General features: G+C 44.4%; 1 protein-coding gene across 2 annotated transcripts; it reads left to right on the forward strand.

Moving 5' to 3' along the window:
* The first annotated feature begins 5,810 nt into the window (after positions 1 to 5,810).
* Positions 5,811 to 16,742, forward strand: C1S (complement C1s). 2 transcript variants are annotated; one of them, XM_036458638.2, is made up of 12 exons: positions 5,811 to 5,981; positions 7,405 to 7,564; positions 7,828 to 8,035; positions 8,225 to 8,402; positions 9,252 to 9,377; positions 9,829 to 10,028; positions 10,239 to 10,392; positions 12,080 to 12,195; positions 12,558 to 12,636; positions 13,152 to 13,280; positions 14,449 to 14,523; positions 15,572 to 16,742. In XM_036458638.2, the coding sequence occupies exons 2-12, from the start codon at positions 7,542 to 7,544 to the stop codon at positions 16,366 to 16,368; spliced, it is 2,085 nt and encodes a 694-aa protein (XP_036314531.1). In that variant the 5' UTR covers positions 5,811 to 5,981; positions 7,405 to 7,541; the 3' UTR covers positions 16,369 to 16,742. The 2 variants fall into 2 exon arrangements, with proteins under 2 accessions (XP_036314531.1, XP_036314530.1); XM_036458637.2 differs by having other exon boundaries at positions 7,490 to 7,564.
* The last annotated feature ends 7,008 nt before the right edge of the window (positions 16,743 to 23,750 follow it).

Consider the following 23,750-nt stretch of genomic DNA (forward strand, 5'->3'; position numbering starts at 1 on the left):
AAAATAAGACAGTGTCTTATATTAGTTTTTTCTCCCAAAGTTGCACTTGGTCTTATTTTCAGGGGATGTCTTATCTTTCCCTGCGCTAGGTCTTATTTTCAGAGGATGTCTTATTTTTGGGGAAACACGGTATTCCTAGAAGTGGGATCACTGTGTCAAATGGCAATTCCGTATTTAATTTCTTGAGGAAACTCCATACTGTTTTCCATAACGGTTGCATCAGTCTACATTCCCACCAGCAATGTACTGGGGTTCCCTTTTCTCCACATCCTCACCAGCATTTGTCATTTGTTGATGGTAGCCATTCTGACAGGTGTGAGGTGATACCTCATTGTCGCTTTAATTTGCATCTCTCAGATGATCAGTGACTTTAATGCCATTTGGCTTTTATATGAGCCTATGTCCTCTATTTTGACCTTTATTGCTTTTTAAAAGAATACTTGGAGCTCTATTTGCTGCTTTTGTATTATTTTCCAGTTTCTCTAGAACACACATGTCAAACACAAGGCCCACGGGCCAAATCCGGCCCACCAGACCTTGCAATGTGGCCCGCACCGCGCTGTCATCACTGCACTCCGCTGCGTTCCATCACAATGACGCGCGGTGACATAGGAGGCTTGTGATCTCGCAGGCAGCCTCCGGCCGCAGTACTTGCTATCTATTACGCATGCGCATAGATAACAAGTCACGTGAGATTCAGGAGGCGTGACCTATAGTTCGGCATCTGATGTGGTTGTGCGGGTGGCAGAGCAGAGGAGAGAGTGAGTGTGCGGGCATAAAAAATACACAGCAGAAGCTGCCAGTTCCTGGCACAAAGTGCAGGCATAAAAATCGCAACAGAATCTGCTATCTGTACCCAGCCAGGCATTTATTGACTGACTTTTTTTTTCTCCACTCCATCTGCCAAATCAAGCTATCCCTGTGCAGTTTTCAACTTTTTCCTTCTAACGCAGATTTCCAATAAACTACATCTTTTACTGCCAATATTGATCCCAAAATGTCCAGGAAAAGAAAAGTTGACGGTGAAGGCAGACAATTTAATGACAAATGGGAAAATGAATACATGTTTGTGCTTAGAGAGGGCAAACCAGTGTGTATATTGTGTTATGAGACAGTGTCGGTGATGAAAGAGTACAATATACGTCGTCATTTTGACACCAAACATAATGTTAAGTATGGCAAATATACTTTGGAAGAAAAGCATAAAATTGTTAAAGAACTAAAAGGCAAACTACAATCACAGCAGCAAATGTTTACAAAGGCTACAGCGAAAAATGATGCTGCAGTGAAAGCAAGCTTTATAGTGGCTGAAGAAATTGCCCAGTACTTCAAGGTGTTTTTCAGAGGGTGCCTTTTTGAAGCAATGCATGCTAAAAGTGTGTGAGCAAGTATGCCCAGACCAGATACAGAGTTTTCAAAATGTCAGTTTGTCAAGAAACACCATTGCAGATAGAGTTCAAGAACTCTCAGGAAATCTATCATCACAGCTGGCCGAACAGGCATGCAGTTATCTCGCTTTTTCACTTGCTATCGATGAAAGCACAGACAACACTGATACAGCGCAGCTGTCCATCTTTATACGTGCTACGAAGACCGACCTCTCTGTCACTGAGGAACTTTTGGATGTAGCTGCCATGCATGGGACGACGACTGGTAGAGATATATTTGAGGCTGTGGAGAAATCTATAAATAATTTTAAATTACCCTGGGAAAAGTTGGTGGGGCTAACTACCGATGGCGCACCTTCAATGTGCGGAGAAAAGAAAGGCTTGGTTGGACTAATGAAGGAAAGAATGCAAAAAAGTCACTGCCACACACCCTTGATTACTTATCATTGCATTATCCACCAAGAGGCTATGTGTGGAAAAGTTCTGGACATGAATGACATAATGACCACAGTCATTAAAACTATTAGCATTATACGGGCACGTGGCCTGAATCATCGCCAGTTCCAGCAGTTTTTACAGGAGGTGGGTGCAGAGCATGGAGACGTGCCATACCACACAGAAGTAAGATGGCTGAGCAAGAGCGCAGTCCTCAAAAGATTTTTTGAGCTCAGAGTACAAATTGCTCTTTTCATGGAAAGTAAAGGAAAGCCCTTGCCTGAACTGTCGGATCCCGCCTGGCTATGTGATTTTGCTATGATGTGTGACATATGCGAGCATCTCGCCCAACTGAATCTGAAGCTGCAGGGACGCAAACAAGTCATCACGAAGATGTCTGACATGATCACAGCATTCCAGCGTAAACTTCAACTATGGAAGTCCCAACTGGAACAGGACAATCTTGCCCACTTTCCCGTTTGTTTGAGTATCTCAACCACTATTTCTGGTACTTTTCCTTGCAGTCGGCTGGCTACCAAAGTTAGCTGTTTACTAAGTGAATTTGAGCGGCACTTCTCTGACTTTAGAACACAGCACTCAGGCTTTGACATCTTTGCCAATCCTTTTACAGTTGATGTCAACAATGTGCCCCATCACCTTCAGATGGAGATAATCGAGCTTCAGTCTGACAGTGGCCTGAAATCAAGGTTTCAGGATGTTGAAATTGAGGACTTCTACCCTCTACTGCCCCCTGACTCAATGCCAGAGCTCCGACTTCATGCTGCCCGTATTCTATACATGTTCGGGAGCACCTATCTTTGTGAACAGATGTTTTCAATAATGAATCTGAACAAAAACAAGCACAGATCACGCATTACCGATGACAACCTCCATGCTGTTTTGCGGGTTGCTACAGCCCAAGAAATAAAACCAAACATTGACTCATTGATCCGGGGAAAACGGTGTCAGACATCTAGCCAGAAAACAAAACAATGAGCATTTTAGGTACATTCCAATATTACTGTTTTGCTTGATACCAATATTACTGTTTTGCTTGATAGCATGTGAGTTGGTTAACAGCACTGTTAAGGAAAAGATTGTTCCACTCATTTTAAATTCACATTTCTGATTAACATTGTCAGTTTATGACTGTTCAGTAAACCATTCGGCCCGCGATTTAGGCTGGATTTTAGATTTTGGCCCCTTCTCTGATTGAGTTCGACACCCCTGCTCTAGAACTTGGAATGGGAAGTGGGATGCTGTTCCTCAGCCCCCTGAATGACCCTAACATTGTGAACATGATAATCATGACTCGGTAGAACACTAGTGATTATCTTCCAAAATGTCCAATCATACCATGAAGAAGTGTGTGAGTTACATTTAAGTTTAACACGTAAGGTTCTACTTTCTGCTCTGTATGTCAGCATTATCACCCTGAGGGTGACAATCAGCACCGCTGTTTTTATAAATCCCCATACTACTGAGTAGATTATGTAACATGGCCCCTATTCTTTCTAAAGCTGCCACTTAAAGTTGGACTTAAAGTCAGCTAGATATTCCTCCCACAAAAAGGATTTACTTGGGAAAAAGAGAATTGCAATTGGGAACATGCAGTCATGGCAAGTCATGTGCATCCTCACTAAAACAAGGAAGAGTAAACTTTTTTTGTAGAGGGAAAGAGGAGTTAGGACTGTTACCAAGAGTTCTTCCTGTAGTGTGTGAGAGCTCCCCCTACAGGCCCTCCAACTTCCAATCTTGGTTGAGGTCTCAATGAATTCTTTTACACACACAGAAGTTTTGGCTTGAGTTCTTGCTGAACTGGGAAAGGAAGCGGGACTCAGAGATGCCATTACATGTGTGATTTGTTGTCTCCTTAAGCTTTAGGGAGAAAAATGAAATATTTCACTTGGATGGCAAAATTTAAGGAAAGAAGACAAAACAAACATGAGGGGAAGAGAGTCAAACTTTTCTCACAAGTGTTGAATTCAAAAGTAAAAGGAGGAGGAATCCTGGACAATTTGGTAAGATGCTCTCTTTTTTTCCTCGCTGTCTACTGAAGCTCTTGAGTAGAATGATGCTGCTACTGCTACTGTTGGTATTTGGAAATGAACTTGTTGTTTATTTATAAAGGACTTACTAAGTGCCAGATATATGATCAATGCTTAGCATGGATCATCTTACTTCATCATGGTTATAACAGGTCCTGAAAATGATAGTTGGATCTGAGGTAGGTGATCTTATCCCCATTTTACACAGGATGAAGCTGGAGATCAGAGAGGTTAAGTAACTTCTCAGGCCACACAGCTGAAAACACTTAGAAAATGATCTGAACTCACCGAGGCTCATTCAACCCATTATTCCTCAGGTACTCAGCATTGTTTTTAGTTGTAAGCAACCAAAACCAACTATGGTAGATTTCAGCAGATGAGGAATTTATTAAAGGGGCCCCGGACTGCTCACAGAATTGCCAAGAGCTGGAGAGCCAAGCGTGGAAGCTTCCCAGCAGGAGCAACAGTCAGAATATGGCTGCTCTGCTGCCATTGCCATTGCTGTGTTCTAGATACCTCAGCTTGTGATGCTAAGTCACAGGGGCTTGATTCTGGATGCTGCTAGCAAGCACAACCTCCTGGCCTCCGTCTTGCTGCAGCCACCGCAGTCCCTAGAGGATCTAGAGTCCCTGTTTCTTGGCATTACTACTTCTGGATTCAAAGCCTAGGCAGATGTCTCCGATGGAGGCGTGAGTGCATGGGCTGCTCTCGGGCTGCTAGAGTGATGAGGGACACACTCCCTCACGTACATCGTCTCTTCTGGGTGGTGGGCTTTGTTCCCCAGACTCACGATGAGGAAGTCCCCAAACGTGGTAAAGACGGTCACAATGCTGGGCAGCCACAGGAAAGACAAAGGATCGTCCATCCAGCACTCACTTGGCAACAAAACCTGACTGAACTGATAGGAAGCACCTAGTTTTATAAGTAATTTTTAAATGTAATATATGATTATAACTACATTATAATTTTAGTTATTCCACTTATTGTGAAGATCAATCTGTTTATCAACGTTTGATAATGGCATGTTTTCCCAGGCCCTCCAAGGGAGGGAGAGGAAGAGGTGTTACCTAATATTGGGTCCATGTACTGCACCGTCTTTTTTAAATTTTTTTTTAATTTTATTGATTTTGTACAGAGAGGAAGGGAGAGAGATAGGGAGTTAGAAACATTGATGAGAGAGAGTCATCAATCAGCTGCCTCTTGCACACCCCCTACTGAGGATATGCCCGCAACCAAGGTACATGCCCTTGACCGGAATCAAACCCAGGGCCCTTCAGTCCTTAAGCCGACGCTCTATCCATTGAGCCAAACCGGTTTCGGCTGCACTGTCTTTCTAAAAATCTTAAAATTATGAACTTCGAAACATGTCTGTACTCAAGGGTAATGGATAAGGGACTCTGGATTGTGTCTGAACTGGGGTTTGACTGGTGAATAGAATTCAGATGTTTGGAGATATGGAGGGGATTTTAGGAAGAAAAAAAAAAAAGCATTATCCCACACCAGTTTGGGTTTAGGCGTGCCATTATCCAACCATTAAATATGCTTTAAAAGCAGAGAAGACCTGCATTACTGATAACTATTTTCCCTTAACTCATGATTCATATACAACTGGAGGGTTGGGCTTTCTGGGTTTGATTCCCCGCCCCCCCTTCCCCCACTCAGCATTAATCCCCTCCTTCTCCCACAAATCACCTGACTTCCCTGAAAACTCTGTAACACACCCTTTGGCTGAAAAAGAACATTAGGCAATCGGTGAAATTCCCCATTCCTCCTTTCCCCCCCTCAGTAGCCCTGGATAGAGGAATCACAGGCCTGAGAACCATATGTAGTTCTTGTTTCAAAAGCAGAGGGAGCTCTAAGATCAAGGCTGAGTTACCCTTTCCCTATGTCCTGGTCTCCCAGCCCCCTCTTGTTTAGGTCAGGGAATTTCAGACATGCACACTGGGGTAGAGAATCATATCAACAGAACCAGGACAGGGAGGCCGGCAGAGGTTCCTGCAGAGAGAGCATCCAGGCCCCGTACTTCTCTCCCTGGGAGCCGGCAGGGGGGCCCAGCATGCCCACTGACAAGAGAGGGGACTGACCCACTTGCTCCCCTCAGCTTCTGAAGGTAAAAACCTTAAAAACGAAGAGCAGAGCTTTGATAGAGGCAAAAGAGAGGCAGAAAACTTTGCATACAAAGGTTTGGGGCAAAGATGGAGGGTTGGAAAGAGCAGAGTAAAAAGAAGGCAAAATATAGATACTGAAACCTATTTCTCTTAGGTACTTCATCCACCCTCACGTCACCCCACTGCTTAGTACTGTTTTCAGGATTTACATTTGGTCTACCCCACCCCTTTGGCAAAACTTTTCTGTGGAAAGATGATAGCTTGTCTTTTTTAGTGAAAGGGGAAACCTTGTCTCCTGGACAATTAATGTAGAAAATTGAGGGAATAACTTTCTACTTTTAAAAAATATATATATTTTATTGATTTTTTAAAAATATATTTCATTGTTTTTTTACAGAGAGGAAGGGTGGAGGATAGAGAGCTAGAAACATCTATGAGATAGAAACATCGACTAGCTGCCTCCTGCACACCCCCTACTGGGGATGTGCCCACAACCAAGGTACATGCCCTTGACAGGAATCGAACCCAGAACCCTTCAGTCCGCAGGCCTACGCTCTATCCACTGAGCTGAACTAGTTTTGGCAAGGGAATAACTTTCTTTTCCTTTTATGTTTATTGTCATCCAGCTACCCCTTTTTCCTTCCCCACCCAACCCTGTCTTAGACCAGTTCTCCCAAGGTCACTGCCTACTCTAGTGAAAGAAGCTCTTGCTCCGTCAATGCTCTTTGGGAATATCAATAGAAATGCATGCAATAATAAATATAGTAAAGACAAATATAGTAAAGGTTTGAAGTGGTAGTAGAATCACTGTCGAGAGAGAAGGAAGAGCATGCCTTAGATGAATGGGCACAATGGGGAAAGATTTCTGAAAACGTGAGTGGAAATGGTGATATTGTTCTGTGAGAGCAGGAGAGAGACTGATGAAGTTGGGGCTGGGATGGGGGGGTGGGGTGAGGTGAGGGTGAGGAAGAGATCAGAGGAGGAAGAAAACTGGGATCAAGTGCTCATTCTTTTGTGTGTTTTTTAAAGAAAATATTTTTATTGATTTCAGAAAGGAATGGAGAGAGAGAGAGAGAGATAGAAACATCAAGGATGAGAGAGAATCATTGAGCGGCTGCCTCCTGCATGCCCCACACTGGGGACTGAGACCACAACCTGGGCATGTGCCCTTGACCAGAATCAAACCTGGGACCCTTGGGTCCGCAAGCCAACACTCTATTCACTGAGCCAAACCAGCTAGGGCAGTTCTCATTCTTTTGGAGAAAAACTGGGATAAGGTCTAGAGAGCAACAGGAGAAGGATAGGATTTCTTCGTTTTAGTTTAGAAAGCTAATTGAGGTATCGATAGAACTAGGGAGGGTGTGAGGAGATAGGGATCATTTGATGGTGATATAACTGTTTAACCTGTGTGTTATTCTTATGAAGGCAACACTAAACACAGGTGACTCTCCAAAGCAGTTGCCTGTGTTTGTTAGACAAATACAGCCAGACCTGCCTCCACCCCCTTTAGCTTCAAAGTCCAGAGGTGCTGACAGCCAGGTCCAAGATACTGCTCACCAGGGATGGACAAATTGCCAACAATGTGGTAAGTGACCATCAGTCTGCAGAGATGTGCATGGACTCCATTCTCTTCATCTTCTTAAGAAAACAGCTCAATTCTGAAGCCTGGGTTTTGATTTGATCTATGCCTCTTTATTTAATTCCAACCCAAGATTCTCCTCCCCACACTGTGCTCCTTGTCTCTGTGACAAATGCTGGAGCTCTGCACTAGTCTGCTGTACTGGTGTCACTCATCTCTTCATATGCTTTTTTTTTTTTTTTTTTTTTTTTTTTTTTTTTTTTTTTTAGGTGCATTGTCCTGTTTTCCGTTTTGCCATGGGTTTATGCCGAGCCTACTATGTATGGGGAGATACTGTCCCCTAACTATCCTCAGGCATACCCCAATGAGGCAGAGAAAACTTGGGATATAGAAGTTCCTGAAGGGTACGGGATCCATCTCTACTTCACCCATCTGGACATAGAGCTGTCAGAGAACTGTGATTATGACTCGGTGCAGGTATATTATAATATATGGGAAAGGGCTGGGGGAATCAAATAAGATGGAGGAGGGAGTGCCACAGGCGTAGGGTGATCTGGAGTTAAATAGTCATGAGGTGGTATGTTTTCTACTCTTCCTGTCCCTTTCCCTCTAACATCTGTATCAAAGAATTTCCCTTTTCCAGCTTCTTTTTAACTCTTCTCTTAGATAATATCAGGAGGCGTTGAAGAAGGGAAAGTCTGTGGAAAGAGGACCAGCAAGAATCCCAACTCCCCAATCGTGGAAGAGTTCCAAGTCTCATCTAATCAAATCCAGGTGATCTTTAAGTCGGACTTCTCCAATGAAGAACGTTTCACTGGGTTTGCTGCATACTATGTTGCCGTAGGTAAGGCTCAGCCGTCTCTATTGACTCATTGATCCAGTTAAGGGAAGCAGGATAGACATTGAGCAGTGCAGTGAATAAAGAGCATTTATAACTCTTAAAAAGTGTTGACTTGCCTTAGATTTCTTTATGAGTTGCCTTTATGAAATCCAAACACATGATCATATATTAGGAGTGATGATGATACTGTTAACAATACATAATAAACATCAATGTATTGAGAGCCATTATGAAGCGGGCACTGTATAAGGAATTTTACCTATATTAATTTTATCTTCACCTCAACTTTTCCAGGTAGATATTATAATCTCCATTTAAAGATAAGGAGAGTGAGGACAAAGAATGTTAAATAACTTGCCAAGACTCACGCAAGGAATGTGTGCTATTCAAACCCATTCAATATATGGCCAACAAACCTTCAAATTTTGTGTGCTTCTACACACCCAAAATAAAGTTAGAACATCTCATAAAGCCAAACTATTAGATTAGACAGAAGTGCCAACATCATACAAAGTAATAAATGTATTCATTGTTTGTCCCTGCAGAAGACATATCATCATGTTTAGCTTGTGGAGTATTTTCTTTGGAGCCAAAATGCTCGTTTATGAGAAGGGTCAAGGGTCTCTGGCAGTGAGAGCTCCCTTATAGCTGTACAATGCTAAGGCACAACTTGGGAGTCATGTTTCAGGAGAGCAATATAGAATAATACCCTGCTGAAATGTGATTTACTGAAGGTCTTTAAACAGCAGTCCTTTTTTAAAAAACTTTTCTTGCCCTTGACATTTTGGGTTTAACCTCACTCTTCTTTCTAGGTCTTTTGCCCCTGACCTCAACCTTTCTCTACTTTTGTAGATATCAATGAATGCACAGACTTTTCAGATGCCCCTTGTAGTCACTTCTGCAACAACTTCATTGGTGGTTACTTCTGCTCCTGCCCCCCAGAATACTTCCTCCATGATGATATGAAAAATTGTGGAGGTCAGTTTGGCATTGAACGGGTGCATAGTCCCTGGGATTTGGATTGGCTTCAGGCTTCGGTTAAGGGCTTTAACTACCCTTCCAATTTTTTTTTTATTAGTTTCAGCCTTGATTTGGCATCTATTCTTAGTTAGCTAATAGAGGGTTGGAGGGCACAAGAGTGGAAGATGACAAGGTTCCAGAATCAAGTTAATTAATTGGAGAAGAGAGTTAGATGCCTTTGAAGAGTCACTATCTGTGACTCTTCTTCACTATGAAAGGCTCTGTCACAAGCAATGTGATGGAAACCCAATAGGCACGGGGTATGTCCACTAATATGTACTGGGTATATACTTGCTGCCTATGAGCTCCAGACGGGGACTGTCAGTTTATAAGAGGAATCATAGATAGGGTAGGAACTCCTTTGCTTAGCCTGTATTTGATTTCTCCTTTCTCTTTTTTCCCCTCTTAGTTAATTGCAGTGGGAATGTGTTCACTGAACTGATTGGGGAGATCACAAGTCCCAATTATCCTAATCCATACCCAGAGAATTCAAGGTGTGAATATCAGATCCTGTTGGAGCAGGGTTTCCAAGTGGTGGTGACTGTGCGGAGAGAAGATTTTGATGTGGAACCAGCTGATTCAGAGGGCAACTGCGTTGACAGTTTAGTTGTGCGTGATAGATGATTAATTTTCCTCCTAACTCACACAGAGAAATTTCTTTTTGAAGATAAATTATTTTTCCTCCTTTCCTTTCTCCCCCCCACCCTTTGTTTTATTTTATACTATTTTTATTTATCTCCCTTACTTTTATTCTCTTCATTTTACCTCTTTCTTTTTGTCCTTTCTCTCTTCTGATTTCATCATGTTGTGTCCTTTCAGTTTGTAGCAAGAGACCAGCAATTTGGTCCTTACTGTGGAAATGGATTCCCTGGGCCACTAAATATTGAGACCAATAGTAATGCTCTTGATATCATCTTTCAAACTGACCAAACAGGGCAGCAAAAGGGCTGGAAACTTCGTTATCGTGGAGATCGTGAGTAATCTAAAAGTTGTTTTTTGGTTGGCTATAAAAAGTGCCTGGACAATGTAAAACCAAATCAGGTAGATTGTTGTAGAGAGGAGTATTCTGATTACTCTCCGTTACTTAGCAAGATCTAGACCTGTCAGTGGTTGCTAGAAATGCTTCAATATCTAGGAATACTTCAACTAGACCAGTGAATGGGGGGCAGTTAGTTAGTAATGCCTTATTATTTTAGACTAGAGGCCCAGTGCATGAAATTCATGCGGGGGGAGGGGGAGCAGAGTGTGTGTGTGCATCCCTAAGCCCAGTTGGCACCCTCTCCAATCTGGGACCCCTCGAGGGATGTCTCTCTCACAATCCAGGACTGTTGGTTCTCAACTGCTTGCCTGCCTGCCTTCCTGATTGCCCCTAACCACTTCTGCCTGCCAGGCTGATCATCCCCTAACCACTCCCTGCCAGCCTGTTTTCCCCTAACTGCCCTCCCCTGCAGGCCTGGGTCCCCCTCCCCAACTGCCCTTCTTTGCAGGCCTGGTTGCCCCCAACTTCCCTCCTCTGCAGGCCTGGTCACCCCTAACTGCCAGGGCCTGCCTGGCAGGTTGAACCGGGCTGAGGTAGGGAGTTGGGAATTGAGAAAAGAAAGAGAGACAGGAAAGCGGGGTCGGAGGGTTACAAGTCATGGAGGAACTGTAGCAAGTTTATTAACTGTGCAATGCTTCTTATACATAAAACACTGAATAGGAGGTCTGTCAAGAGGAATGTATTCTTTGTTCCTCTTAATCTCTAAGGGACAGAGCAGAAGGACAAATTCTTGGTATAGCAAATCTCAGTAAATAGTTACAGACTTCTTGGCAAGCCATGAAAGGTTGCTCTTATTCTACTGATAATCGCCATCCAAACAAGTCAGGGAAAACTGTCTGGGTAGGGGGCCAGCCCTGCTAGATCCCTCAGATGCAAGGACCTTGTCAGCTTACATCCTGTCATGAACACCTAACTTCTTTCCACTGTAGGCTTGATCACCCCCAACTGTCCTCCCTTGTAGGCCTGATCCTTCCCAACTGTGCTCCCCTGCTGGCCATCTTGTGGTGGCCATCTTGTGTCCACATGGGGGCAGCCATCTTGTGTGTTGGAGTGATGGTCAATCTGCATATTACTCTTTTATTAGATAGAATAGAGGCCTGGTACACAGGTGGAGGCTGGCTGGTTTGCCCTGAAGGGTGTCCTGGAACATGAAGGAGGTTCCCTTGGGGTGTGGGGTGGCCTGGGTGAGGGGCCTGTGGTGGTTTGCAAGCCTGCTACATCCTCCCAGCAACCCAAGCAGAGGTCCTGGTATCTGGGATTTATTTATCTTCTATAATTGAAACTTTGTAGCCTTGAGTGGAGGCCTGGGCCTGCCAGGATGTGCAGAAAGCTTGGCTTCCTCCATTGCCAGGGAAACCCAAGCCTCCTGCTCACTCCATGGCCGTAGCCATCTTGGTTGGGTTAATTTGCATACCCACTCCTGATTGGCTGGTGGGGCATGGCTTGGTGCATAGTGGGGTGATGGTTAATTTGCATGTTACTCTTTTATTAGATAGGATATCTCCATATTGGAATATTAGAAATCAGGATGACTGGATAATTTTACAGAGTATGAGAATGATGTAAATAGAACAGAGATTTCCCACCTATTTGGTGAATTATTTTTCCTGTCCTTTCCAAGCAATCCCCTGTGCTAAAGAATTCACTGCCAATTCTGTTTGGGAGCCACAGAAGGAAAAATATGTATTCAAAGATGTGGTGATGATAACCTGTCTTGAGGGGTTCGAAGTTGTACAGGTAAAGTACTGTTAGAGGCTTTTTCCTAATCCTTAGGTGAGATGAGCATATTGGAATTTCCTTATTACTGAATATTCTTGTTTGAGCATAAACAGAACCTTCCTTGGAGTCATAGAGCTCTTGGCCAGCCTGGCATTCTCTCTGTGGCCTCAGTCCTCCTGGGGAAGGGGAGCTGATGTGCTGGGGCAAACTCGTCTTTTAGCCCCGACTCCTGGGTGCTTTGGGTCATTGTGCTAAGACGTCCCCGAGGTTTTTGTGGTGAAGACTCCCCTTTGATTCAAGGCCAAAGATTGATTCAATTTTTCATTTTAATTCCCCATATCCCTCCTTATAAATTAATGGTGATGTCTATCTTTCTCTAGGAAAGTGATAGCTTGAGATATTTCTATTCTACTTGTCAAAGCAATGGAAAGTGGAGTAATTCCAAACTGAAGTGTGAACGTATGTATTACTTTAAAATGGGACTTTTTGCCCCCCCCCCTCCTAAAAGAAATAGAAAGATCAGCACATCAAAATTCACATGTATGGTTTCCTTTCAGGCTTGTGAGAGTGGGTTGGGTTTTTGAAGGGAAGCCATCATGAAGTCCCAACTCTGTGTGGGTCCCAGGACAAACTGGCAGATTTCTTAAAAAAAAAAAAAAAAAAAAAAAAAAAAAGGTTTGGTAGAGTTAATAGCACCATTCATGGCTTCTGCAGGAGCTTCAACCAACCATTGAAAATCAGATTCTTCCTTGTACCTTTCAAGGGGCTAGTTGAAGTGAAAGGAGGGAGTGATCCCAGGTGGAGCGCATGGCTACAGAGAGGCTGGTGTGGAGAATGATTCCAGGTGTACTGATGGATGTAGGAGTGGAGCAGAATGAAGGACATGGCTGGGAGGAGGGAACTGGCCTAATGACCAATGACTTCCTGGGAAGAATGTCTATCCTGGTCATCACTCTCCTGCCTTCCTCTTGTAGCTGTGAACTGTGGCTCTCCTGATCCCATTCAGAATGGTAAAGTTGAAGAACCAGAAGATACTATATTTGGTTCTGTTGCTCGCTACACTTGTGATGAGCCGTATTACTACATGCAGAATGAAGAAAGTGGTAGGTTTTTGTTTTGTTTTTACTAGAGAGGAGAGAGAAAGGGTCACATAATCTTTCTGTGCTGGAGAGAGTTTGCATAGAAATGAAGGAGATACTCTTGGCTTATTCTAAATACATAGTTTTCATATGAAACAGGGTAGGTTCCATCAGATTATTTATAGTGAATCAGAGATCACCTAGCTCAGCTTCACAACTAGGCAGGAGTTCCCCCTACAATATCCATCTTTATGTGATTTTCCAGTGTTTGACCAATTATGTAATGTAGAACCACAGGAGTAATACTTCCAGCTTTAAGTCACCATGCTATGATGACTAGCTTTCTTGATGGAGAGGCCATGGTAGTGCTAGAGGAAGGACTGGATGAGACATAGTTTGTTCCACTTCATTTTTTTTAATTAAATATATTTTATTGATTTTTACAGAGAGGAAGGGAGAGGGATAGAGAGCTAAAAACGTCGATGAGAGAGAAACATCAACCAGCTGCCTCCTGCACATCCCCTACTGGGGATGTGCCCGCAACCAATGTACATGCCCTTGACCGGAATCAAACCTGGGACCTTTCAGTCCGCAGGCTGACGCTCTATCCACTGAGCCAAACCGGTTTAGGCTCCACTTCATTGTTTTATTTATTTATTTATTTATTTATTTATTTATTTATTTATTTAAAATATATTTTATTGATTTTGTAGAGAGGAAGGGAGAGAGATAGAGAGTTAGAAACATCAATGGGAGTCATTGATCAGCTGCCTCTTGGACACCCCCTACTGGGGATATGCCCGCAACCAAGGTACATGCCCTTGACCAGAATCGAACCCGGGACCCTTCAGTCCCCAAGCCGACACTCTATCCATTGAGCCAAACCGATTTCGGCTCCACTTCATTGTTTTAAATTAAGTTAATTAATCTAAAAAACTTTCCCTCTTGAAGCGCTTTCCCAATCTCTGCCATAACCCTCTTCCTTCCACTTTGGAGAGAATTCTTTTCCCTCCCTAGGCAGGACAGAGGCCAGAGAAATTGTTTGTAAGTTGTTACCAAGATTTCCCCCCTAATTTATATGACTTAATCCCCTCCTCAAATCCCAGAGAAGCTGAGGCTCTGAATGAAAGGGGGGAATAGAAGATAGAAGATATGGTGGTGAGTGTGTCCTTTGTCTCTTGTGCTATTCCAGGGGAGTACCACTGTGCTGGAAACGGAAGCTGGGTGAATGATGTGCTGGGCACAGAGCTGCCACAATGTGTTCCAGGTAATCAGGGCTCAGGCTTGGGTAGGAAGCATAGCCACTGGTACAGGTGAGTGAGTCAACCTCGGAAAGTAGCTGTAATCCTCTTGGGAAAGGACTTAACAATCTGGACCTACCAGAGTTCAGCTCAGTGAGGTAAAGACAATAAAAAAAATGAGGGGTTGCAGACAGATCAGAGTTGAGCAGGAGAAGGCTCTCAAGCAAAGCCAATATAATAATGATTCTGGTAGTAACAACAGTGTTACTATGCCCTGGGCTAGTTAATTGAATTTATCTCATTTAAGTCCGCACAACAACCCTACGAAGTAGGTATCATTAGTCCCATTTTACAGATGAGTGAATTAAGTGCAACCTCACAAAGTTAGTAAGGGGCAAAGATAGACTTTGAACCCAGGTCTGTGGCCTAAGCCTGTTACGCTCAACCCAGAGTCTGTCAGGCTGACTAGTAAGGGATTTAGGTAAACCAACTTTACCTGAAATAACACTAATTTTTAGTAATATTGGGTAATGGCAAGTGATCAAACCTAGAACCAATCAATGAGGGAATGAAATGAAAGAAGAGAACCCTCCCTTTGCCCTGTTTCCATGGCTCTCTAAGAGGGACTCAGCTGTAATTAGGACTTCAGTAAAGAAGGTGATAAGTGTTTGACTTGGACATCAGACAAAGGTAGAATGCTTGCCTCTTCTACTGTCTGTATGAGAAAAGAGTTTTCCAGCCTGGCTCCCAGATGGGCCCAACCCGCTGAGCCAGGGATGAGGTCTACAGGGCCATGAGTCAAGCTGTCCACAGCGTGAAGCAGTAGTAGTTCACACACTGGCTCAGTTTACCCAGTCTTTTCCCATAGCCTTGTTTGTAGAATTGGCAACATGGGCTGTTTGGTCCTTAGGTATGTTCAGAACGAGTCAAGTACGGAGATGAACCAAACACAGGGTTGGCTACATTGTGCTAGAGAGCTCTGAAGCTCGGCAGGTTTTTAAATAGTTGGAGGACTTGTAGGAGCCTAGCAATCTATTTCTGCTCCTTCCCAACCTTGTTCTTGTTCCTTCCTAGTCTGTGGAGTTCCCAGTGTGCCCTTTGTAGGAACACAGAGGATATTTGGAGGATCTCCTGCAGATATTAAAAGTTTCCCTTGGCAAGTCTATTTTGCAAGCCCACGGGCTGGTGGGGCTCTCATTGATGAGTATTGGGTGCTGACAGCTGCCCATGTCGTGGAGAAAAACCGGAATCCAGAAATGTATGTTGGGACTACTTCAGTGAATCGTGACAATCGGAAAAATGCCCAGATGCTCACTCCTGAACGTGTGATTATTCATCCGGATTGGACCTTCCTAAATGACCCGGACACACGGAGTAATTTTAACCATGACATTGCGCTGATACGGCTTAAAGACCCAGTGAAAATGGGACCCACTGTGTCCCTTATCTGCCTGCCAGGCAAATCCTCAGCATACGACCCCTCAATGGGAACCGTGGGACTGATTTCAGGCTGGGGCAGAACCGAAAAAAGAGATCATGTTGTAAGGCTCCAAGGGGCAAAGATACCCATTACTCCTTTACAAAAGTGCCAAGAGGTGAAGGTAACAAATCCAAAACTGGATCTAAAAAGCTATGTTTTCACTGACAACATGATCTGTGCTGGAGGAGAGAAAGGTGTTGATAGCTGTGGCGGGGACAGTGGGGGGGCCCTTGTTTTACCGGTCCCCAATGAAAATACCAAATTCTATGTAGCTGGCTTGGTGTCCTGGGGCCCCGAATGTGGGACCTATGGGATCTATACACGAGTGAAGAACTACATTGACTGGATAACGAAGACTATGCAGGAAAATAGTACCCCCAGTCTGGACTGATCCACACATATTTCACCAGCCTCTCCAAGGGCTAGGAACAATCTGTTGCTTTCTGTTCTTCACACCTATGATTTAAATAGAACTTGGGTGTAGGTATATATAGCTGGAGGTAGTTGATGATCGTGACATAGTGTTGATCATTCAGTGTGGTCTAAATCTGCGGATAACAAAATGGGAAGAGCACTGCTATCTTGCACTATTCCCCAGGGAGTCCCCTTTCCTGATAATTACCTGGTGTTGCAGCCCCGACTCTGAAATTTATTATTGGGCATACTCTTGATTTATTTGTTTCCTTTTCACCTGTTCAAAGTTCTACTTACTCTATCATTCTCAATGTCTACTATCTACTTGTAATAAAGCAGGTTTATAACCCAGTTCTGGCTGACTTATCTTATTCCATATCAAGACCTCAGCACCATAAAAGGAGAGTGTAATGAGAAGGCTGTTGTGTCATGGAAATTCAGAAATCTAGCAGCCAATATGTATATACTAGAGGCCCAGTGCACAAATTCATACACGGGTGGGGTCCGGCCAGCCCAGCCCCAATCAGCAGATAGGGGCTGGGCCTGCCCGGAGAAGACTGTGGGAGGTTGACCCTGCTCCTGAATTGGGTTGGGAGGACCAATCAGGAGCCAGTGCCTGGGGGAGGAGCCATGGGTGGTTGGCTGGATGGCCCTGCCCCTGATTGGGATGGGGGGGCCAATCTGGGGTGGGGCTGGGCTGGGGGAGGGGCTGCAGGAAATTGGGGTGGAGGGACTATCAGGAGTGGGGCCGGCTGGGGGGAGGGGCTGTGGGCTGAGTGGGGTGGTAGGGCCCATGGGGGATGGGGCTGACTGGGGGGAGGGGCTCCAGGAGGTTGGCCTGTTGGCCCCACCCCCTGATCCAGTGGTTCACTGCCCACAGTGGGTGTCATAGCTACCAGTTGTTCTGGTTGTTATGGCATTCTGGTCGCTGGCTTTTTATCTAGGGGCCCAGTGCACAAATTCATGCACCTTGAAGGGAACTGTGGACCTTGAGGCTGTGGTAGGCAAAGGGGCCAGTCTCAGTCCATTCTCCATGACCCCACCCAGCCTCTCCTTCTGTGGCCCTCAGGCCCCTGTCTGCTGGCAGCCCCACTCCTACCACTGCTGCTCCCATACGCTGATGGTGTGGAGTGGTTGGGGCCTGTGCTCTCAGTGGGTGTGAGTAGTGGCTGCTACCCCGATCACCCCTCAGGAGCAGGGGGAGATGGAGAAGCCTCAGGGGTGATCAGGGCCAGCAGCCGCTGCTCACAGGCACTGATGATGCCGAGTGATCGGCACTGGTGCCAGGCACCACCAGTGGGTGAGAGCAGCAGCTCTGGCACTGGCAGCAGGTGTGAGGGCCAGGCAGAACATTGGCACATGGGAGCAAAGAATTTTCAGAACAACTGGTCGCTATGACATGCACTGACCACTAGGGTGTGTGTGCAAACCATGTCAGGCATCTGCTGAGTTGGGATGGTGGAGCAGGTGAGTGGGGGTGCCATATCAAGGCAGGGCACCAGTCGCTGTCATTGGGGTGAGCCTCTGGTGGTTACTGAAAATCCTTGCTCCCATGCACCCCGGTCCCGCCCAGCACTCACACCTGCTGCAGGCGCTGGTCCCTCTTGCATCCACTGCCAGCACTGGAGCTGCCACTCACACCTGCTGCTGGTGCCTGGCACTGGTCCTGATCGCTCAGCGCCATCAGCAGGTGTGAGTGGCAGCTGTTGGCCCTGATCACCCATGAGGGCTTCTCCACCTCCCCCTGCTCATGAGGGGTGATCAGGGAAGCAGCTGCCACCCGCTTCTGCTGATGGCACTGGCCCTGCTCATACCTGCTGCAAGTGCTGGCCCCAATTGCTCTGTACTATCAGTGGGTGTGAGCAGGGCTGGCTCTGTCAGTGGGTGGGAGTGGCAGTGGCAGGAACGGGGCTGTCAGCAGACAGGGGGCTACAGTAGGAGGGGCCAGCATGTGGCAAATAGGATGGGTTGAGACCTGCCCCTGTGCCTACTGCAGCCTTGTGGCCCACAGTTCCAAGACATACAAATTCATGCACTGGGCCCCTAGTGTGTGTGTGTGTGTGTGTGTGTGTGTGTGTGTGTACACTGAGTGAACAGATTATTATGATCTCTGAACACATAATAATCTGGCCACTCAGTGTATATTCTATATAATAAAAGGTTAATATGCAAATTGTCCCCTAGACCAAGAGTTTAACCAGCAGGCAAGCCAGCCAACCGTCCATGTCCGCTCCCCTTGGCCAGGCTAGCAGGACCCCACCCATGCATGAATTCATTCACCGGACTATACATACACACACACACACACACACACACACACACACACACACACACTGAGCCCCTCACCCTGCCCTGCAGGCTCTGATCACAGCACAGTGAACGGGGAACCATGGTGAACGGGGCTGGGGGTGGTGCGGTGGCCGGGTGTGATTGGAGACTGTTGAGTGATGGGTGGTGGGTGGCGGGCAGTGAGTGGCGGTGAATGTATAGCGCTGAGCAGCGGTGAGCATTGCAGGGTGGCGGTGGCGAGCTTCACGGAGCATGGTGGGGCGGCGGCGGCAAGTGTTGTGGGGCGGCAGTGGGAGTAGCAGGGCAGTGAGCGTTGCAGGGTGTCTCAGGGCGTTGCAGAGCATCGGACATGGCCCTGATCGCAGGCTCGGCCTAGGGACCCTACTCGTACATGATGTAGTATGCTGGGCCTCTAGTGTGTGAGTGTGAGTGTGTGTGTGTGTGTGTGTGTGTGTGTATTTCTATGTATGTATTTCTAGCAGCTAATATTGAATTGTCATGAAAATGGGGAATTCAGTTTTCTCTCTCTCATTTAATTGAAATATACTGAATATTGTGGATTGCATGAACATTGTCAACACAAGATATCATATTTGAACTCATTAAACATACTTGGACTTCATTGAGAAGTCCACATAACAACAGGTAGAATTGGCTGTTTAAATATAAAAATTTGAGGTATAAATTATTTCAATATGTCTCTGGATTAATTTTTCTTTAGTACTTATTTGTATAATACAATATTGTGACTGAATAAAAAAGAAAAAAAAATTCAGCATGCTCTTATTTGCTTTTCTGGTGGTTTTGGTCTATTGGCCAATCAAGCAACATTGTCATCACTGGATGGAACTCTGTAAGAAGTTATAGCAAAGCCCCCATGAGGATAAACCTAAAGACTCTCTCTTCTATTTCTTTTCCAAAGGAATGGAAAAAAATCCCATAAAACCCCTCTTGCCCACAAAATGATTACTGATGACAAATAACCACAGAATAGAGACTAGTTTTTTTGTTGTTGTTTGTTTGTTTTTTAACAGAGGTTAGGAGATCTAGCTTAGGTGGCAGTTGCTCTAAGAGGATGTCTTATGAAAGCTGTAGACTAAGAGTAAGAATTTTGGAGGACTCTGGTCTGTTTAATGTGACGCATACTAGTAGCTTTTAGGAGAGAAGTTTTTGTTTGTTTTGTTTTGTTTTGTCAGAAGCCAAAAGGGGTGTGTTTAGAGCCCATCTAAAACAGGACTTTGATCTCCCATAGATCAAAGGGCTAAATTCAACAACTGACCTTAGATTGGAGGTTAACACATGATGAAGCAATCAGAATTCAATAAAAGGGTCTGAAGAATCAAAGGGGAATTATATAGCATAGCCGGTTTGACTCAGTGGATAGAGCATCAACCTGCTTACTCAAGGGTCCCAGGTTGGATTCCGGTCAAGGACACATGCCCAAGTTGTGGTTCAGTTCCCAGTGAGGAGCATGCAGGAGGAAGCCAATCAATGGTCTCTTATCATTGATGTTTCTATCACTTTCTCCCTCTTTCTTCCTCCCTGAAATTAGTTAAAAAATATTTAAAAACAGCCGAGACCGGTTTGGCTCAATGGATAGAGCGTCGGCTTGGAGACTGAAAGGTCCCGGGTTCGATTCTGGTCAAGGGCATGTACCTTGGTTGCGGGCATATCCCTAGTGGGGGTGTGCAAGAGGCAGCTGATCGATGACTCTCTCTCATCGATGTTTCTAACTCTCTATCTCTCTCCCTTCCTCTCTGTACAAAATCAATAAAATATATTAAAAAATATTTAAAAGCAAACTAACAAACAAAACAAAACAAAGTGGAATTATAATAGGAAATCTATGGAAAAAGTGTGTCAAGTGAGTGAAACAACATAAAGCCATTCACATTATTTCTTTTTCTTTTTCTTTTTTATAGATAGGAAGGGAGAGGGATAGAAAGCTAGAAACACCAATGAGAAACATTGACCAGCTGCCTCCTGCACACCTCCCATTGGGGATGTGCCTGCAACCAATGTACGTGCCCTTGACCAGAATGGAACCTGGGACCCTTCAGTCTGCAGGCTGACACTCTATCCACTGAGCCAAACTGGTTTAGGCTCACATTATTTCTTAACTATAGAAGTTGAACCCTGACAAATCTGTCATTACATGTGCAATGGAATTGACATTGTACCCTGGACTACAGTCGTTTGGGTGGGAAGAGGGGGATTCCTCTAGAGAAAAAAAGAATTGGAAAAATATTAAGACTAAGAAACATGCTCATGGTGTAGAAAATTTCCTTCTTTTTATAATTGGCTACTAAAATCTGACAAGTATCAGAAAAAAGAAGTCTACTTCAATCAGAGAGAATCTTCAGTCTCTTTGGGTTCTGCTTTTGCTGATAGGCTGAGGTACTGGTGAAAGAATTTCCTCATCACAGCTGCGTAATGCAGTGACAATTCCCTGGGTCAGTGGTTGACAAACTCATTAGTCAACAGAGCCAAATATCAACAGTACAACGATTGAAATTTCTTTGGAGAGCCAAATGCCACTTCTTCAAAATAGACTCACCCTGGCCGTGGTATTTTGTGGAAGAGCCACACACAAGGGGCCAAAGAGCCGCCTGTGGCTCTCGAGCCGCAGTTTGCCGACCACGGCCCTTGGGTGAATGGCAGGGAGGGTTTCTAAATGAACCATCATCAGAGACTTCAGAGCTAGGAAGGGCTCATCACCAAAGCCTGGAAAATCACTCCTTGTGGCTTAAAGGGTATCAATTACACTGCCCGGCAAATCACTTGGGAACTGTCTGCTTCACCTGAAATTCTGGAAAGGACTGACTTTCTAAAGCAGGTGATTTGTCACATTTCTTTGGTTAAAAAAAAAAAAAAAAAATGGACTGGTGGGTCAGTTCCTCATGCCAAGGAGAAAAGAAGATGCCCGGAGGCCAAGAAGACTAAATAGGAAGGAACCCAGTTGAAACTGGACTAGGCCAGAATTTTGTGACTCTAACGTCGCTTTTATTGTGGTTCCTTAAAATCAGAAATATATTCTGTGGTAATTTGACTTTATGCTTTCTGCATATCTATTCTTTTGTTTAAGTTAAAAAATATGAGAAAGCTATTTTTTCAGCTTTATTGAGATGTGACTGAAATAAAATTGTTAAGATATTTAATGTTTACAATGTGATGATTTGATATACATACGTACTGTGAAAGAATTCCTTTCATCAAGTTAGTTTACACATCTGCAACCTGACATATTAACCCTTAAAATTTTCTTTTTTTTTTTTTTTTGGTGAGAACATTTAAGTTCTATTCTTTTAGCAAATTTCAATTATACAATACTCGTGGCCAGGTGCATGAAATTTGTGCATAGGAGTAGTGGGTTTGTACCCCTTAGCCCGACCTGCACCCTCTCCAATCTGGGACCCTTTGGGGCATGTCCAACTACTGGTTTAGGCCCAATCCCTGACAGTCAACATCCTTCTCACAATCCAGGACCGCTGGCTCCTAGCTGTTCACCTGCCTGCTGGCCTGATCCTCCTAACTGCTCTTCCCTGCTGGCCTCATCGCCCCTAACTGCCACTGCCTTGGCCCAACCACCATGACTTTGTCCGGAAGGATGTCTGAAAGACATCTGGTCTAATTAGCATATTACCCTTTTATTAGTATAAATTTCTGTTAGTGTATGCTTAATTTCTGAATGGTCCTTTTTCATATCTTTGACATTCTCACTAAGATCCTTGAAGGTCTCATGAAGATCCTTGAGTAACCTTATAACCATAATTTTGAACTCCGTACCAAATAGTGTGCTTGTTTTCATTTTTCATTTGTGACATGTTTCTTTGCCTCCACAATTTGGCTGCTTCCTAGTGTTTGTTTCTATGTATTAGGTAGAGCTGCTATGTCTCCTAGAATTGGTAGTGGCCTTGTGTATTAGGTGTCTTGTTTAGAGCCCCATCACACAGCCTTGCCAGACCTGAGCTAGGCACTCTAGGTGTGCCCCTGTGTGGGGTGTGTGCTACTATCGTGTAGTTGAGCCTTGATTGCTGTTGGTCTCACTGGGAGGAGTTGACTTCCTGGCCGATTGGCTGTGAGGACCAGCTGTGACTACAGTGGGAGAGCTGCTGTGCAGGAGACATTGCTATGGAGCAGAACTTACTTCGGTGGGGCTTTGGTGCTCACTGAGTCTGCCTCTGGAGTGAGTCACTTGTGGATGTGTAAAATTGTAATCTGCTATGGTTGGAACATAAGTTATTTAGAAATATTGTTAATGATTCAAATTGGAAACAAAAACTTCACACCATTCCTCTTTTAAGGAATATATAGAAATTGGGAGGTGAGCTGTTAAAAAAGCTGTTATATTTGCAACTATGTATGTGGAAAAAATCAGAATTTTCTTCTTATTGTTACCATTAAAACAAAATATGGAAGTAAATGATCTACAACTGTAGTTGTAAATGTGTGCATAAGCTTAATCATTCTTATTGACTCCCCCCCCCCCAATAAATACAAGTTATTTTTATTATGTAAGATTTAAAACTGGGCTGAGTTACTGGTTCCCAATTGAGGCGATCTCTCTTTCTCTCTCTCTCTCTCTTTTTTTTTTAAATACATTTTTATTGATTTTTTTACAGAGAGGAAGAGAGAGGGATAGAGAGTTAGAAACATCGATCAGCTGCCTCTTGCACACCCCCTACTGGGAATGTGCCCGCAACCAACGTACATGCCCTTGACTGGAATTGAACCCCGGACCCTTCAGTCCGCAGGCCAACGCTCTATCCACTGAGCCAAACCAGTTTCGGCTGAGGAGATCTCTTAAAGCCACAAAATAATTAGTGATTATTATTAGGCCCATATAGTTGAGTCAAATAAGTTATATAGACTATACAAAGATGTGTATTCTCACAACTGAAAACAACAACAACTAGACTTCTGAGGATTTGTAACATGAAATCTATACCTGTATCTATATCCAACCTAAACAGGTAGAAAATTGGAACCTTTGCGTTTGTTGTGAATTTGGACAATGAGAAATGTAATAAAGCATGTTTAGTCTAAGCAGAGTCATTCATGTACCTTTGG

Source organism: Pipistrellus kuhlii, unplaced genomic scaffold, assembly GCF_014108245.1.
Source record: "Pipistrellus kuhlii isolate mPipKuh1 unplaced genomic scaffold, mPipKuh1.p scaffold_m20_p_3, whole genome shotgun sequence".
NCBI classification, from domain to species: Eukaryota; Metazoa; Chordata; class Mammalia; order Chiroptera; family Vespertilionidae; genus Pipistrellus; species Pipistrellus kuhlii.